The sequence below is a fragment of the Entelurus aequoreus genome, linkage group LG26 (assembly GCF_033978785.1).
Source record: "Entelurus aequoreus isolate RoL-2023_Sb linkage group LG26, RoL_Eaeq_v1.1, whole genome shotgun sequence".
Taxonomy (NCBI): Eukaryota; Metazoa; Chordata; class Actinopteri; order Syngnathiformes; family Syngnathidae; genus Entelurus; species Entelurus aequoreus.
Genome location: NC_084756.1, coordinates 16706888 through 16726326, shown reverse-complemented (window position 1 = coordinate 16726326; position 19439 = coordinate 16706888). Strand labels below are relative to the sequence as shown.

Sequence of the window (19439 nt, the reverse complement as noted above, 5' to 3'; positions counted from 1 at the left end):
CAAGCAACCGCTAGCTTCTGTCATTAGCAGTGGTCGCAAACGTCGTTTTCAAACTTGTTTAAATAAAGAGAAAAAAAATCCCAAAGCATTTCATTACATATTTATGATTTCATTATGCCACTGGATCAGTTTAGTGAAGGAAAAAACTTCCACGGAGACATCCGGTACACGCAACCGGAAGTAAAAACGGAAAGTAGCAGCAGCTTGTGGCTAATGGAGGGTGCTAGCAAAATGGAATTATTAAAGCAAGGCGCTGAAGCGCGGATATACAAAACTATATTTTTAGGGAGGCCGACAATTGTAAAAGAAAGATTCCAAAAACGTTACAGACATCCAGTTCTGGAGGAAAAACTCACGCACCGAAGGACGGTACAAGAAGTTCGAGCCATTCTTAGATGTCGGAGAGCAGGCGAGTACTGCATACATTTATTTATTTACACTCTTTACCATTAAAGTAGGACTCAAAATACTCATTTATCTTCTTGAAACTTGTTCTAAAAGTATTTATTTACCCTCTTGAAACTATTAATAACATTATTTCACCCATGCGCACATTACGCTATTTACACTCATGAAACTATGGCTCAAACTAATATTACCAACTAAAACTACTCATTTATTACCCTCGCGAAACTAGTATTATATTTACGAATGTATCCTCATGAAACTAATGCTATAACTAATTTGACCTATTTATTTCAACTTATTTTACCCTCATGACTAAAACTTCAAACTTACCCTAATAAAACTTTTACTCAAACTACTTATTTACCTCCATGAAACTAGTAGTAAAACCACTTAGTTATCCTCATGAAACTAGTACTAAAAGTACTCAAATTATTTACCATTATGAAACTAAGACTAAAACAACTGAGTTACCTTTATGAAACTAGTACTCAAACTACTAAATTCACCCTAATGAAACTAGTACTAAACAATTTATTTACCCTCATGAAACTAATTAAAACTACAATTTACTCTCATGAAACTAGTACTAAACAATTTACCCTCATGAAACTCGTATAACAACTATTTTCCCTCATGAAACTAATTAAAACTACTATTTACCCTCATGAAACTAGTAATATGCCTTTGTGAAACTAATACCAAAATTACGTATTTACCTTCATGAAACTAGGACTAAAACTACTAAATTCACCCTCACGAAACTACTGCTAAAGCTACTTATTTACCCTCATAAAACTAATATAAAAACTATTTTCCCTCATGAAACTAGTACGAAAACTCTGTTTACTTCATGAAAATAGTGCTATAACTACTATAATTTTCATTGTACTCTCATTAAAGTATGATTATAACTACATATTTACTCTAATGAAACTATTACTTAAACTACTTATTTACCCAAATGAAACTAGTACTAAAACGACTTATTTACCCTAATGAAACTAGGACTAAAACTACTTTTTTACACTAATTAAACTATTACTAAAGCTACTTATTTACCCTATTGAAACTAGTACTAAAACTACTTATATACCTTCATGAAACTAGACTAAAACTACTTATTTACCTTCATGAAACTAGTACTAAAACTACTTATTTACCCTACTGCAACTATCACTAAAGCTACTTCTTTACCCTCATGAAACTAGTACTAAAACTACGTATTTACCTTAAGGAAACTAGTACTAAAACGACTTATTTACCTTCATGAAACTAGGACTAAAACTACTCATTTACCCGAATGAAACTATTACTAAAGATACTTATTTACCCTAATCAAACTAGCACTAAAACTACTTATATACCTTCATGAAACTAGTACTAAAACTACTTATTTACCTTCATGAAACTAGTAATAAAACTACTTATTTACCTTCATGAAACTAGGACTAAAACTACTTATTTACCCTAATGAAACTATATTACTAAAGCTACTTATTTACCCTAGTGAAACTAGTACTAAAACTACTTATATACCTTCATGAAACTAGTACTAAAACTACTTATATACTTTCAGGAAAGTAGTTCTAAAACTACTTATACCTTCATGAAACTATCACTAAAACTACCTATTTACCCTCATTACACTAGTACTAAAACTACTGATTTACCTTGTAGCTGAGATAGGCTCCAGCGACCCCGAAGGGAATAAGCGGTAGAAAATGGATGGATGGATGGAAACTAATACTAAAACTACTTATTTACCCTCATGAAACTAGTACTAAAACTACCTATTTACCCTCATGAAACCAGCACTAAAACTACTTATTTACCTTCAGGAAACTAGTACTTCAACTACTTATTTACCCTCATGAAACTAGTACTAAAACTACTTATCTACCCTCATGAAACTAGTACTAAAACTACTTATTTACCTTCAGGAAACTAGTACTTCAACTACTTATTTACCCTCATGAAACTAGTACTAAAACTACTTATCTACCCTCATGAAACTAGTACTAAAACTACTTATTTACCCTCATGAAACTAGCACTAAAACAGTTTGCCGCCCTTGTGGTGATCCATCAGCGTTCCTCTTTTTTCCCCAGTTTAGGAATTGTTTTTTTTTTCCTGGTCTCAAACTGAGCCTCCCTTGAATGGGCCTGTAGTGAAAATGTAATGTCATTGTACTTGTTAAGTGCAATGACAGCAAAGTTCCATTCCAAAAGGACTCCTCATTAAAGTGGGAATTGAAGGTAATGTTTTGTCGTCATCAGGCATATGTGCTCCTGCGGTCTACTTTGTGGACTACACATCTCACCGCATCTTCCTGGAGGAAATCCAAGATAGCTCCACAGTGTGCGAGCACATCGCCTCGTCCTGCGCTGCCGACATGGCCCTGGAGAGTCTGGCTGAGAAAATGGGTCAGATGTTGGCCAGAATGCACGACGAGGACGTGGTCCACGGAGACCTGACCACGTCCAACATGCTGCTGAGACGTCCTGATGGACACGCAGAGACCGAGCTGGTCCTCATCGACTTCGGTCTCAGTTCCATCTCGGCTCTTCCAGAAGACAAAGGTGTGGATTTGTATGTGCTGGAAAAAGCATTCCTCAGTTCTCATCCCAACACAGAAGAAATATTCAGCAGGATGCTGAAGAAGTACGCAGCTTCTTCCAAAAAGTCTGCAGCTGTCCTAAAAAAGCTGGACGAGGTCCGATTAAGAGGTAGAAAACGATCCATGGTTGGATGACAAGGAACTTTTATTCTTGTTACTTTATCATAACACCACAACAGTCATAACTGTACAAATATCATATTCAGTTGCAGACTCCATGCTTTTTATTTAACAAACTTTGCTTCATGTTTTATTGTTTATGTAATCATTATGTAATACATCTGAAAATACGACTTTTTAAAAGCAAATTGTACAAATGTAAGTATTTCACTATGAATAAAAAAAGAAGGCACCATACTATTTGTCAATATGAGTAAAATAGATGGCAACTATATATATTTATATACATATATACTTTAGGTCAGGAAAAAACACAAGAGGCTATATCATCCCTACAAGCCTGTTCTGCAGGATTCCATGCTTGTCAGGGGATTTTATTTTATATATATACACATATACATACATATTATATATGCATACACTTATAGGTAGAAAAGCGCTATACAAGTACAACCCATTTACCATATGTAATTTACATATTAAATAATTATATATATGCATATGTAAATATATACATACATAATCATATGCATATATTTACTCATAGACATATATATATACATATTTACGCATACATATATATACATATGCATGCATACATATATGCATATATATATATATATACATGCATGCATACACAAATATGCATATATATATATACATAGAATTTATTATATATACAGACAATTACTATATATATATATTCATACAGACGTACATATGTATAAAGGACAGTACAATATAGAAAATGAAGTCAATTACTTCATGGCAAGAATTGTATTAAATGTGAATGTTATCAAAGAAGCGTATACTTGCAATATAGTTTCTAGCCACTTGGGGGCGTCATCGACCAGAGTAGGTTGGCTCCACTGTCCTGGCACTGATGGCATTGATCATTCATCAACTAATTAGTACATAAAATAACTGATTGTCTATGTGATTTGTAGTTTTTACTGTCCTTCCAGGACCTTCCGTGAAGAACACTAGACCGACTTTTACACGGAATAATTTCCAAGCGGACAATAATGATTGTATGCATAAATATGAATTGAGTTGTGTTCATAAGTGTACATGGCTGTGTGGTTCCTTAGGCAGGGAAAATATACCAAATGTTACCAAAACATAATTTCACTCATGGTAAGTGGTTGTGTGAAGACATTTATTTACAAACAATTAGTTGTTTTCAAGCATAATTACGGCAGAAATTATTTGAAAACATGCGCATATATTTGACAAATGGTTACAATTTCTATTAAGGGCAAGCATGTGATATGTAATACATATTAATAATAATAAAGTTCTGCGTGAGAAGTTTGCTGTAATGTACAGAAAATAAAAAGTATAAAACAAAGAGCAGCGTTAAAAAGTAGAATGTGAGACTACGGTATTCAATGGTCGACAAAGAGTCAAATATTGTTAGGATGCAAAAAAAAGTAGGTCAATATTTTCTGAAACTGAAAGAAACTGACCTCAGTGCAGGCTGCACTGGGGGAAGGCAGCAGTGTTCCAGCTGATGAAGAAATAATCAGAAAAGTGTGTTAGACAGTATGTTTGTTATTGTGAGTTAGTGTGTGTCAGTAAAAGGCTGTATGCATTTTATATTTGGCTGTTTACAAAAAGCATAATGTTTAATAAGCAAACAATCGCATAAAGCACACACATTGTTTAGTCCCATGTTGATAGTATTAAAAACTTGAAAATTATTTGTTTAAAAGCTAAACTTAAAGATAAAACAATCACAATTAAGAGTTAACTATAGACATAACTTTTGTTTGATAGCCCTAATTTTATATATACATACATATACATATATATATATATATATATATATATATATATATATATATATATATATATATATATATATATATATATACACACATACACTACCTTTCAAAAGTTTGGGGTCACATTGAAATGTCCTTATTTTGAAGGAAAAGCACTGTACTTTTCAATGAAGATAACTTTAAACTAGTCTTAACTTTAAAGAAATACACTCTATACATTGCTAATGTGGTAAATGACTATTCTAGCTGCAAATGTCGGGTTTTTGGTGCAATATCTACATAGGTGTATAGAGGCCCATTTCCAGCAACTATCACTCCAGTGTTCTAATGGTACAATGTGTTTGCTCATTGGCTCAGAAGGCTAATTGATGATTAGAAAACCCTTGTGCAATCATGTTCACACATCTGAAAACAGTTAAGCTCGTTACAGAAGCTACAAAACTGACCTTCCTTTGAGCAGATTGAGTTTTTGGAGCATCACATTTGTGGGGTCAATTAAACGCTCAAAATGGCCAGAAAAAGAGAATATTTCATCTGAAACTCGACAGTCTATTCTTGTTCTTAGAAATGAAGGCTATTCCACAAAATTGTTTGGGTGACCCCAAACTTTTGAACGGTAGTGTGTATATATATATATATATATATATATATATATATATATATATATATATATATATATATATATATATATATATACATACGCACACACACACACATGTATACACACACACATATATATATATATATATACACATACACACACATTATATATATATATATATATATATATATATATATATATATATATATATATATATATATATATATATATATATATATATATACACACACACACATTTATATACACATATATATACATATACACACATACAGTATATATATATACATACATACACACACACGTCTGTACGTATATACTGTATATATATATATATATATATATATATATATATACACACACACGCACACACATATTACACTATATATGTATATATACATACATGCATATGCATACATTTATACATATGTATATCTATATACATACATTATACTATAAATATAGTATATACTCAGGGTTTCTGTGGTTTATCCGTTACACAGTGCTCAATACCGAGATAAAGCGGAATATACGTTAGGAAAAAACACAGACTATTTTATCCCTACAAGCCTGTTTCGCAGGTTTCCCTGCTCTTCAGGGGATTCTTCAGGAAAATCCCTTTATATATATATATATATATATATATATATATATATATATATATATATATATATATATATATATATATATATATATATATATATATATAAATACTATAGTTGTATAACACACACACACACACACACCGTACATACATAGGCTGTCAAAAACAAGTTAACTCATGTGATTAATCAAAAAAATATCTGATTAATCATGTATATATGCAGATTAATTGTGCAATTTATTATATACTTCAACTTTGAAATATGACAACAAAAAGTGTTATCCAAAGTACATTTTATAAATATTTGGAATATTTAGAAAAATATGTTGTAATAATACGTAATCTTCAGTTTGTCACATAAAGACAAAACAATATTTTTATATTCTTGGAAGCGAATTGACCTGTTATGGTTTGAATGAAAATGTAACAGTACTACAAGCAGCATACCTGGCATGATGGCCACATGTGATGTGTGTGGAATATTCTGAGGAGGATCAGCTGAAGTCTCTGTTGGTGAGGATGATGGGAGCCAGCAGGGTCCAAATGTACAAACACAAACACAACCAGCTGGACGTGATCTTCACCCACACTGCTGGCCACTTGCTGCTGATGCTGTAATCTGCGTTTGGACTACAACAAACACCACTTTACTACTTCCGATGGCAACATACTGTAACTGCCGTAATAGGAATGTCTAGCTGTTAGTCCTAAAGTTGTTGCTTTCTTGCCTGTGTGGGCTGAGAAAGTGCTTGATTTGATATGCAGCTGAGTCTGCTTTTTAAATGTTATTATTGCCTACGATCAGCTTCATTTCATTGTGGCAAACAAAATAGCCATTTATTTCTTTTTGTTTTTTTGCCATTTAAAGGCCTACTGAAAGCCACTACTACCGACCACGCAGTCTGATAGTTTATATATCAATGATGAAATCTTAACATTGCAACACATGCCAATACGACCGGGTTAACTTATAAAGTGACATTTAAAATTTCCCGGGAAATATCCGGCTGAAACGTCGCGGTATGATGACGTATGCGCGTGACGTAGTCAGTTTAACGGAAGTTATGGTACCCCGTAGAATCCTATACAAAAAGCTCTGTTTTCATTTCATAATTCCACAGTATTCTGGACATCTTTTGCAATTTGTTTAATGAACAATGAAGGCTGCAAAGAAGACTGTTGTAGGTGGGATCGGTGTATTAGCAGCGGACTACAGCAACACAACCAGGAGGACTTTGTTGGAGAGCAGACGCGCTAGCCGGTGACCTCTCCTTGACTTCCTACGTCTCCGGGCCGCCAAACGCATCGGGTGAAGTCCTTCGTCCTTCCGCCGATCGCTGGAACGCAGGTGAGCATGGGTGTTGATGAGCAGATGAGGGCTGGCTGGCGTAGGTGGAGAGCTAATGTTTTTAGCATAGCTCTGTGCGGTCCGGTTGCTAAGTAGGCTTCAATGGCGTCGTTAGCACAGCATTGTTAACCTTCGCCAGCCTGGAAAGCATTAACCGTGTATTTACATGTCCACGGTTTAATAGTATTGTTGATTTTCTATCTATCCTTCCAGTCAGGGGTTTATTTTTTTTGTTTCTATATGCAGTTAAAGCACGATGCTATCACGTTAGCTCATAGCTAAAGCGTTTCGCCGATGTATTGTCGTGGAGATAAAAGGCACTGAATGTCCATTTCGCATGCTCGACTCTCATTTTCAAGAGGATATAGTATCCGAGGTGGTTTAAAATACAAATCCGTGATCCACAATAGAAAAAGGAGAGAGTACATAGTTCTGTGAGGTACGGTTGCTAAGTTGCTAAATTAGCCTTAGCGTCGTTAGCAACGGCATAGTTAAGCCTTACCAGGCTGAGAATTTTTAACCGTGTAGTTACATGTCCATGGTTTAATATTATTGTTGGTCTTCTGTCTATCCTTCCAGTCAGGGGTTTATTTCTTTTGTTTCTATCTTCATTTGAGAACGATGCTAACACGTTAGCTCAGTAGCTAAGTGTGTCACCGATGTATTGTCTTGGAGATAAAAGTCACTTTAAATGTCCATTTCGCGTGCTCGACTCTCATTTTCAAGAAGATATAGTATCCGAGGTGGTTTAAAATACAAATCCGTGATCCACAATAGAAAAAGGAGAGTGTGGAATCCAATGAGCCAGCTTGTACCTAAGTTACGGTCAGAGCGAAAAAAGATACGTCCATCACTGCCTCTCAAGTCCTTCACTGTAACGTTCCTCATCTACGAATCTTTCATCCTCGCTCAAATTAATGGGGTAATCGTCACTTTCTCGGTCCGAATCTCTCTCGCTCCATTGTAAACAATGGGGAATTGTGAGGAATACTAGCTCTTGTGACGTCACGCTACTTCCGGTACAGGCAAGGCTTTTTTTTATCAGCGAGCAAAAGTTGCGAACTTTATCGTCGATTTTCTCTACTAAATCCTTTCAGCAAAAATATGGCAATATCGCGAAATGATCAAGTATGACACATAGAATGGATCTGCTATTCCCGTTTAAATAAAAAAAAATCATTTCAGTAGGCCTTTAAATTCCAATAATTGTGCAGCTGCCCTATTGCTTGCATTTCAATGACGTCACCTGCGGCTCATTAAATATGCGTGGTGGTCCAGCCAGTGTCTGTTCTCAATGGGTAGAAGATACCATTTAAACTTTCTCCAAGAAAAATGCCCAATGATACTGGGCTTGATATTGTTTGTATTTTATTCTTATCAAACAGAAACCAGAAAGTCAGGGTCAATGATACTTTGTCAGGAAAGGTTCTTCTACTCCTCTCCTCCTATTAATTTTGTACAAAACCCAAAACCAATGAAGTTGGCACTTTGTGTAAATGGTAAATAAAAACAGAATACAATGATTTGCAAATAATTTTCAACCTATATTCAATTGAATAGACTGCAGAAACAAGATATTTAATGATAGAACTGGGATTTTTTTGTGCAAATAATCATTTACTTACAATCTAAAAGCAGCAACACATTGCAAACAAGTTGTCACAGGGGCATTTTTACCACGGTGTTACATGGCCTTTCCTTTTAACAACACTCAGTAAACGTTTGGGAACTGAGGAGACCAATTTTTGAAGTTTTTCAGGTGGAATTCTTTCCCATTCTTGCTTGATGTACAGCTTAAGTTGTTCAACAGTCCGGGGTCTCTGTTGTGGTATTTTAGGCTTCATAATGCGCCACACATTTTCAATGGGAGACAGGTCTGGACTACAGGCAGGCCAGTCTAGTACCCACACTCTTTTACTTCAAAGCCAAGCTGTTGTAACACGTGGCTTGGCATTGTCTTGCTGAAATAAGCAGGGGCGTCCATAATAACGTTGCTTGGATGGCAACATATATTGCTCCAAAACCTGTATGTACCTTTCAGCATTAATGGTGCCTTCACAGATGTGTAAGTTACCCATGTCTTGGGCACTAATACACCCCCATACCATCACAGATGCTGGCTTTTCAACTTCTCGCTTATAACAGTCCGGATGGTTCTTTTCCTCTTTGGTCCAGGGGACACGACGTCCACAGTTTCCAAAAACAATTTGTTATGTGTCAGACCACAGAACAGTTTTCCACTTTGCATCAGTCCATCTTAGATGAGCTCAGGCCCAGCGAAGCCAGCGGCGTTTCTGGGTGTTGATGAATGGCTTTCGCTTTGCATAGTAGAGTTTTAACTTGCACTTACAGATGTAGCGACGGACTGTAGTTACTGACAGTGGTTTTCTGAAGTGTTCCTGAGCCCATGTGGTGATATCCTTTACAAACTGATACCGCCTGAGGGATAGAAGGTCACGGGCATTCAATGTTGGTTTTCAGCCTTGCTGCTTACGTGCAGTGATTTATGCAGATTCTCTGAACCCTTTTGATGATATTACGGACCGTAGATGGTGAAATCCCTAAATTCCTTGCAATAGCTGGTTGAGAAATGTTGTTCTTAAACAATTTTCTCACGCATTTGTTCACAAAGTGGTGACCCTCGCCCCATCCTTGTTTGTGAATTACATTTCATGGAAGCTGCTTTTATACCCAATCATGGCACCAACCTGTTCCCAATTAGCCTGTTCACCTGTGGGATGTTCTGTGACCTTCGATCCCTCAGGTGGTACTGCATCAAAAACCGACATCAGTGTGTAAAGGATATCACCACATGGGCTCAGGACCACTTCAGAAAACCACTGTCAGTAACTACAGATCGTCGCTACATCTGTAAGTGCAAGTTAAAACTCTACTATGCAAAGCGAAAGCCATTTATCAACAACACCCAGGAATGCTGCCGGCTTTGCTGGGCCCTAGCCCATCTTAGATGGACTGATGCAAAGTGGAAAACTGTTCTGTGGTCTGACGAGTCCACATTTGAAATTGTTTTTGGAAATTGCGGACGTCGTGTCCTCCGGACCAAAGAGGAAAAGAACCATATGGATTGTTATGGGCGCAAAGTTGAAAAGCCAGCATCTGTGATGGTATGGGGGTGTATTAGTGCCCAAGGCATGGTTAAATTACACATCTGTGAAGGCACCATTAATGCTGAAAGGTACATACAGGTTTTGGAGCAACATATGTTGCCATCCAAGCAACGCCCCTGCTTATTTCAGCAAGACAATGCCAAGCCATGTGTTACAACAGCGTGGCTTCATAGTAAAAGAGTGCGGGTACTACACTGGCCTGCCTGTAGTCCAGACCTGTCTCCCATTGAAAATGTGTGGCGCAATATGAAGCCTAAAATACCACAACGGAGACCCCGGACTGTTGAACAACTTAAGCTGTACATCAAGCAAGAAGGGGAATTAATTCCACCTGAAATGCTTCAAAAATTGGTTTCTTCAGTTCCCAAACATTTACTGAGTGTTGTTAAAACGTGCCAACTTCACTGGTTTTGGGGTTTGTAGTTGTAGTTAGACGTAATACTTGTTTTAGTCTGTGAAGTGTAGTAAAAAAGTCATTGCTAGTGCTTGACTTCATGATAAAAATTATTGATCATTGTTGTTTTTAAATATTTGATTGAATAAAGCGCTTGATGGAGTCGTACTGACCTGTACCAGCTGGTGAGTGTCATCATGATGTAAAGGGAGGCGAGGAAGAGCATGAAGTGAAAAAAGGAGTAGCTGTATTGGACCAGGTCCTGCTCATTGTCCTTCACACGCCTCGGTAAACTCGTCTCCACAGAGGAGTCCAGACTTCCAGCCTCTGACAGGATGGTGGAGTCTTTGGAGGCCATAGTCAGTTTGTTCACCTGGCTGGTGCTGGAGGAACGAATGCTGAGGAGAAATCAACAGTGTGATTTTATAATCAGGGTATCTGCACATTTTTCAAGATCAAATTTGAAATCTTTTTAAACTTTTTCGAACTTCTAAATGGAAAAATTAAAACTAAAAAAAATAATAATTTTACTGTCAACGCCTGAAGATATGGCATTACCTCATTCAATTTACAAAAATAAATTCTAATAAATTACATCGCCGTCGCTGAAGCCGTTAGCGCAGGACTGGCATGGGCAAAACAGTTCCACCCCTCCAAGAAAACCTATGCTTTTGTCAGAGCTGGGGACACACCAACTCCTGCCAGAAAAACATCAGCAGGCATCCCGACGTCTGCAAGAGACTGGCAGTTGTTGGTGGACCTTGAAAACCAGCTGAAGTTCCCCAGCCATATCGCAGTCACCACCCTGTGACCAGACATTGTCCTTGTGTCTGAGTCCACCAAACAAGCTGTGCTCTTGGAGCTGACAGTCCTGTGGGAAGATCGCCTGGAAGAAGCCTTCGAAAGGAAGCCTTTGAGAGTAAGCTCTCCAAGTATGCAGGACTGGTCAGCGACTGTCAACAGGCTGCTTGGAGAGCAAGGTGTTTCCCTGTGGAGGTTGGCTGCAGAGGATTTGCAGCCCGTTCCTTGGTCAGAGCCTCCAGCATTTTGGGCATCGATGGAGAGAGAAAGAGAAGATCCTTGGAGTCATGGTAGCTAGCTAGCTGTCTGGACACAAGCCGGGGGATTTGATCACCCCCAGTTGGGTCGCTTGGAGGAGGGCGCATAACCAGTTGAGAGACCCGAAACACCCGGTGAATACGAGAGGTCACTGAGGATGTGTCCAGACTAGGCATCAGTAGATGTATGTACACAGTATGTTTACAAACAGTATTTCCTAATTCCATCCATCCATTTTCTACCGCTTTTCCCTCTCGGGAATTATTCAAGTAAATCTGAAAAATTCTGATCCAATCTAGTTGCTGCCACTGATTGTTTCCATGATAGAAACGAGTAGCCACCAGTGGAATTTTAAAAAGAATATAAAATTATGAACCAGTCTTTTGAACGAAACATTGTTGTTCTGACGAGATGTGCATCATATATATGTGCCTCACCTTTTCTCCTCCAAACATATTGCTGGGTATTGTGGCCAAACAGCTACATTTTTGTTTCATCTGACCACAGAACTTTCCTCCAGAAGGTCTTATTTTTGTCCATGTGATGTCAGATGAAACACAAATTGAGCCGTTTGGCCACAATACCCAGCAATATGTTTGGAGGAGAAAAGGTGAGGCCTTTAATCCCAGGAACACCATTCTTACTGTCAAGCATGGTGGTGGTAGTAGTATGCACTGGGCCTGTTTTGCTGCCAATGGAACCGGTGCTTTACAGAGAGTAAAAAAGGAGGATTACCTCCAAATTCTTCAGGACAACCTAAAATCATTAGCCCGGAGGTTGGGTCTTGGGCGCAGTTGGGTGTTCCAACAGGACAATGACCCCAAACACACGTCAAAAGTGGTAAAGAAATGGCTAAATCAGGCTAGAATTAAAGGCCTACTGAAACCCACTACTACCGACCACGCAGTCTGATAGTTTATACATCAATGATGAAATATTAACATTGCAACACATGCCAATACGGCCGGGTTAACTTATAAAGTGCAATTTAAAATTTCCCGCGAAACTTCCGGTTGAAAACGTCTATGTATGATGACGTATGCGCGTGACGTCAATGGTTGAAACGGAAGTATTCGGACACCATTGTATCCAATACAAAATGCTCTGTTTTCATCGCAAAATCCCACAGTATTCTGGACATCTGTGTTGGTGAATCTTTTGCAATTTGTTTAATGAACAATGAAGACTGCAAAAAAGAAAGCTGTAGGTGGGATCGGTGTATTAGCGGCTGGCTGCAGCAACACAACCAGGAGGACTTTGACTTGGATAGCAGACGCGCTATCCGACGCTAGCCGCCGACCGCATTGATGATCGGGTGAAGTCCTTCGTCGCTCCGTCGATCGCTGGAACGCAGGTGAGCACGGGTGTTGATGAGCAGATGAGGGCCGGCTGGTGTAGGTGGATAGCTAATGTTTTTAGCATAGCTCTGTGAGGTCCCGTAGCTAAGTTAGCTTCAATGGCGTCGTTAGCAACAACATTGTTAAGCTTCGCCAGGCTGGAAAGCATTAACCGTGTAGTTACATTTCCATGGTTTAATTGTATTGTTGATTTTCTGTCTATCCTTCCAGTCAGGGGTTTATTTCTTTTGTTTCTATCTGCAGTTAAGCCCGATGTTATCAGGTTAGCTCCGTAGCTAAAGTGCTTTGCCGATGTATTGTCATGGAGATAAAAGTCACTGTGAATGTCCATTTCGCGTTCTGGACTCTCATTTTCAAGAGGATATAGTATCCGAGGTGGTTTAAAATACAAATCCGTGATCCACAATAGAAAAAGGAGAAAGTGTGGAATCCAATGAGCCCTTGTACCTAAGTTACGGTCAGAGCGAAAAAAGATACACCCTGCACTGCACTCTAGTCCTTCACTCTCACGTTGCTCATCCACAAATCTTTCATCCTCGCTCAAATTAATGGGGTAATCGTCACTTTCTCGGTCCGAATCGCTCTTGCTGCTGGTGTAAACAATGGGGAAATGTGAGGAGCCTTTCAACCTGCGACGTCACGCTACTTCCGGTAGGGGCAAGGCTTTTTTTTATCAGCAACCAAAAGTTGCAAACTTTATCGTCGATGTTCTCTACTAAATCCTTTCAGCAAAAATATGGAAATATCGCGAAATGATCAAGTATGACACATAGAATGGATCTGCTATCCCCGTTTAAATAAAACAAATTCATTTCAGTAGGCCTTTAAGGTTTTAGATGTTATCAGGTTAGCTCCGTAGCTAAAGTGCTTTGCCGATGTATTGTCGTGGAGATAAAAGTCACTGTGAATGTCCATTTCGCGTTCTCGACTCTCATTTTCAAGAGGATATAGTATCCGAGGTGGTTTAAAATACAAATCCGTGATCCACAATAGAAAAAGGAGAAAGTGTGGAATCCAATGAGCCCTTGTACCTAAGTTACGGTCAGAGCGAAAAAAGATACGTCCTGCACTGCACTCTAGTCCTTCACACATAGAATGGATCTGCTATCCCCGTTTAAATAAAACAAATTCATTTCAGTAGGCCTTTAAGGTTTTAGAATGGCCTTCCCAAAGTCCTGACTTACAACAATGCTGAAGAAACAAGTCCATGTCAGAAAACCAACAAATTTAGCTGAACTGCACCAATTTTGTCAAGAGGAGTGGTCAAAAATTCGACCAGAAGCTTGTGGATGGCTACCAAAAGCGCCTTATTGCAGTGAAACTTGCCAAGGGACATGTAACCAAATATTAACATTGCTGTATGTATACTTTTGACCCAGCAGATTTGGTCACATATTCAGTAGACCCATAGTAAATTAATAAAAGAACCAAACTTCATGAATGTTTTTTGTGACCAACAAGTATGTGCTCCAATCACTCTATCACAAAAAAATAAAGACTTGTAGAAATTATTGGACACTCAAGACAGCCATGACATTATGTTCTTTACAAGTGTATGTCAACTTTTGACCACAACTGTATATAGGCTGTCAAAAACAACAAGTTAATTCATGTGATTAATCAAAAAAATATCTGATTAATTATGTATATATGCAGATTAATTATGCAATTCCTTATAGATATATGTACTGTATATATGAATTTCAACTTTGAAATATGACAAAAAAAGGTGTTATCAAAATCCGCAATAACATTTTGAGCTATGTTGCTTGGTAACTAACTAACAGAAAAACACATAGCAACAGTTAAATAACCCCCCGGTGGAGGTAACAAAGAGTGAGAAAACACTATGCATGTGTTTATACTGCATTGAATACTGTTTCCAAACTGTAAACACACCTTGAGTAGATGATGCATAAGACGAATATAGCGAGCCCCACGATGCTCTGAGCATCCCACCACTGCAGGTAAGGCGATGTGAGGACGGGTTCCTCCGTGCCAATGATCACCACAGCAGTCTGGTTGTCCACCTCCACGGGGGCCACAGTGGGCCCTGCCATCTGCTGAAAGATACTCAGCAGGCTTGGGTTGCATGTCCGATCTTGAAATCAAAAAGACCAGCAATGGTGTTAAAGAAAATACTGTAAACGCTGTCACATTATTTCTACTTCAAAAATGTGACTTTGCTAAGTGGTCCCTTGGGAATATACGAGTGCCGCAGCTTAAACTTTTTTTTTAGATTGTTATGCTTCAGGGTAAGCGCAAACATTTGTGTTACAAGCCTCAATGCCGCTCGTTGGCGTAGCAAATGTCACAGTGAACCTCATTAAATCCAACCAAATGTCACAGTGAACCTCATTAAATCCAACCAAAACATCCGGTCCGACTCGCTAGAATTAGCTTGTAGCTAGAGACGGACATAACTTTGTTTTCCAAGCACAGGAAGGAAGAAAAAGAGTGTTAAGGACAGTAATAAAAAGAAGTGAATTGATATTCATTGAATTAGATAAATAAATCATCAAATACATGACAGAGCGTGTAGCTAGCTAACTTGGTGAAGCAGTTGAAGCGTATCACTGCAAGTCTGCACCATACCGAAGCAGAATGAGTCGATAACGCCAAAAATAGAATCTACATTTTGTGGACATTTATCCACGAAAGTTGGTGTGTTTGACAGAGAAGCAACAGGAAGGAGACACCGTCGCAGTTCACTCCCCCACGTAAATGTTGTACATTATTATTACATTACGTCTTAAAACTACTGTAGTTGTTTGTACTACATTGTATATATTGTATTGTTTTTCATACAATTCCTTTTACCGAAAAGTTTGTTTTGTTTTTAAAAGGAAGGTTACATGTTAAAATTGGGATGATTTGGGTGGCAAGTACCAAATGAGTACATTTTCTTTCATTTCAAAAGGGTGACGCCTTTCGCAATAGACGTTTTTTCAAGGTAGGAACCTCCGTCACAGAACCAATCAAACTCATAACCACTGTATATTAAATCTACACAGAAATACATCATCAATCTAAACATCATATGCAGGCGTTCATCAAACTGTTCAATATTCAAATTTGGTAAATATACTCTCAAATGATTTCATTGAAACATTTTCTGTACTTTATGATCTTTTTTCCTTATTCATTTGACGACCTATTTTTTTAACATTTTATATATTTTTTTAATCATTTGATGTATTTCTTATTTATTTGATCAATTTTTATTATTTATTTGATGACCTATTTTTTTAAAATTTACATTACTTGATTTATTTCTTATTTATTTGATGGAATATTTCTTATATATTCAACTATTTCTATTTGTTTTTGTTTTATGATATAATTCTTATTTGACAACATATTTATAATTTATTTGATCTGTGCTATTTATGTGATGACATATTTCTTGTTTATCTATTTTACCGACTTTTGTGATGAATTTTGGGTTTACAGTAGTTCATGTATTATTTATTTGATAAAATATTTGTTATTTACAATACTTGATCTATTATTTTATTAGATGATCGACTTTAAGTATTTGATTATATTTTTCTTATTTATTTGATTTATTTACAATTTATGTGATGATCTATTTATAATTTGATTTATTCATAATTTATATGATGACTTATTTATTAATTATTTGATCTATGTATTTGTGTATTATTTATCCTTTATTCGTTTTTTTAAATTTATTTATTTGACGAGCTGTATTTATTTGATTGACCTTTTTATTTATTTAATGACTCATTGGATTGTTCCCCTATTTGTATAATTAAATATTTTTATTTATTTTATCCATTTATCATTTATTTAATGACCTATTATATAATTAATTTCTTATTCATTTGAAAACATATTCATGTGATCTTTTTCTTATTTATTGGTTGACATATTTCTAATGAATTTAATGATAGATTTTCTATTGTGGTCTTTTGTGTCATTGAGCGCCAACATTGACAGCAACGTCAGAAAATAATCTGTCAGTCGTCAATCAGGTGGTGGGCGGGGCCAATGATCTAATTGATTGGAAGGCAAGGTAGACCACAACCACAACAAATACTTTTCATGTCTAATGAGTGCTGTGGGATTTCCCATGGCTGGTTGACATTTACCGTAAATTGTTATGTTACCTTGTTTTTACATGGTTTATTATTTTATTAATTGTCTATTGTTTCATTTGGCACAAAAATAAATCCATATTCATAAAGCAAGCACTGAAATATTTCCTAACACTGAAATATTTCCTAACAGTAGTGAGACTTCTTTGACTGCGATATATACTTTGAATCACGTTATTATCCAATGATTTATGATGCGTGTACAATCTACTAGACGCCTGCAAGTCATTGACCTGGTTCGTTGCTCATGGCAGACCAGGTGAGGAACATGGTGTACAGGGTGATGATGGACGACTGCAGGAGACCAGAGCGAGGCTGACATTCCTGCCAAACACAACATGCATGACATTCAGTTACAATCAGTCTATATGGAACTCCATTTGAAAAAAAATAAAAATAAAATCACATTTCAGATCCTTTGAGCAAGCAAAGAAAAAAATCTGAATAGTTTGAGGAGATTTCCAAATGATATACTGTATTTGCAGTGTCAGCTTGAAAAAAATACATGCAAAGAATTAAATTCACCCTTGGAGAAACCCCCACCGCATCAAAGTTCTGTGACAAACACTTGACCAAAATTGTCCCATCAAATTTCAAACAGTAAATACAAGAAGGGAACAAAAACATTGATTCTCAGCTGAATCTCGATTCTTATTCATCCCGATTTTAAATAATTCATAATTTTAAAAAACTGATAAAAAAAATAAAAAAATATATGTATATATATATATGTACATATATATATTAGTGATGGGTCCCGCAACACAGATGCATCGGCGCATGCGTCGAGCTCATTAGAAAGTCACGTGACCGATCATGAGCTGTTTCGGTCACGTGACCGATACGTGAACTGTGTCGCACTGACGCCTCTTCTGTGCCCTGTGAGCGGGTCTTTTCTACAGCCGGAGAAATAATAACTAAGAAGAATGTAATACGTTGGAAAAACTGTTTTTTTTAAATATAAATGTGTAAAAAAAATAAAAATACAATTCCCAGTCCACAAGCATCCTCATTCACAGCACGTTCTCTTAGATTTCCATGTTATGATACATGTTCACATTATTTGTTGACTGTATCTAAAAAAGATAAAAATTTATTTTTATTTAAATGAAGATATGAAATAATCCTAAATGAAATACAATGACTTGGTTTATATTATTGTATATACTAGGTCATAAAATCAGTGTCAGTTGAGTCGGTCCATAGGTTGCCTGTAGGGATTTTTAATGTCCAGCAGATTGACAGTATTTAGTGACACAGTATCGACACAGTATCAATACAGTTTTGCAATGTGTCGAAACGCTTCATGACGCCTCATCAACCCATCACTAATATATATATGTAAAAATAATGAACAAACATTTAAACGCAACAGTTGTTTTTGCTCCCATTTTTCATGAGTTGAACTAGAAGATCTAAAACTTTTACTATACACACAAAATACCTCCATCCATCCATTTTCTACCATTTGTCCTTTTCGGGGTCACGGGGACAAAATACCTATTCCTCTCAAATATTGTTCACAAATATGTTTAAATCTATTAATGAGCACTTCTTTTTTGCCAAGATAACCCATCCCACCTCACAGGTGTGGCATATCAAGATGCTGATTATACAGCATGGTTATTGCACAGGTGTGTGCCTTAGGCTGATCTTTACCCCAGCACTCCAGCCCCTTTGAATTTACTATACTGATAACTCACTTTATGCAAATTTTTTAAAATAAAAACACTTACATAATTATTCACATGGTTTTTCAAAGGGTTGACAATAAACATGTTGGCTTTTTTAATTGCGGACAAAAGTTGAGAGATTTTAGCAAAACAAAATATGTATCCAAACATTTTTTTTTATAGACCCTGAGGTCTTTTTTCGT

At 36.8% G+C, this 19439-nt stretch overlaps 2 protein-coding genes across 3 annotated transcripts in view; one reads left to right on the top strand and one right to left on the bottom strand.

The window, feature by feature from the left end:
- The first annotated feature begins 146 nt into the window (after positions 1–146).
- Positions 147–3382, top strand: LOC133643078 (EKC/KEOPS complex subunit Tp53rkb-like). Its single transcript, XM_062037487.1, has 2 exons — positions 147–409; positions 2685–3382. Exons 1-2 carry the CDS (start codon positions 214–216, stop codon positions 3158–3160), a joined length of 672 nt encoding a protein of 223 aa, XP_061893471.1. The 5' UTR covers positions 147–213; the 3' UTR covers positions 3161–3382.
- Positions 3383–4290: 908 nt separating this feature from the next.
- Positions 4291–19439, bottom strand: part of LOC133643072 (serine incorporator 1-like) — a 46627-nt gene continuing 31478 nt past the window's right edge. For both annotated transcript variants that reach the window (XM_062037482.1, XM_062037483.1), the window contains exons 7-11: positions 17797–17887; positions 15342–15543; positions 11199–11423; positions 6603–6785; positions 4291–4655 (exon numbers count right to left, since the gene is read on the bottom strand). In XM_062037482.1, coding sequence (XP_061893466.1) covers positions 6650–6785; positions 11199–11423; positions 15342–15543; positions 17797–17887 — 654 coding nt within the window. In that variant the 3' untranslated portion in view covers positions 4291–4655; positions 6603–6649. The remainder of the gene's footprint in view (positions 4656–6602; positions 6786–11198; positions 11424–15341; positions 15544–17796; positions 17888–19439) is intronic.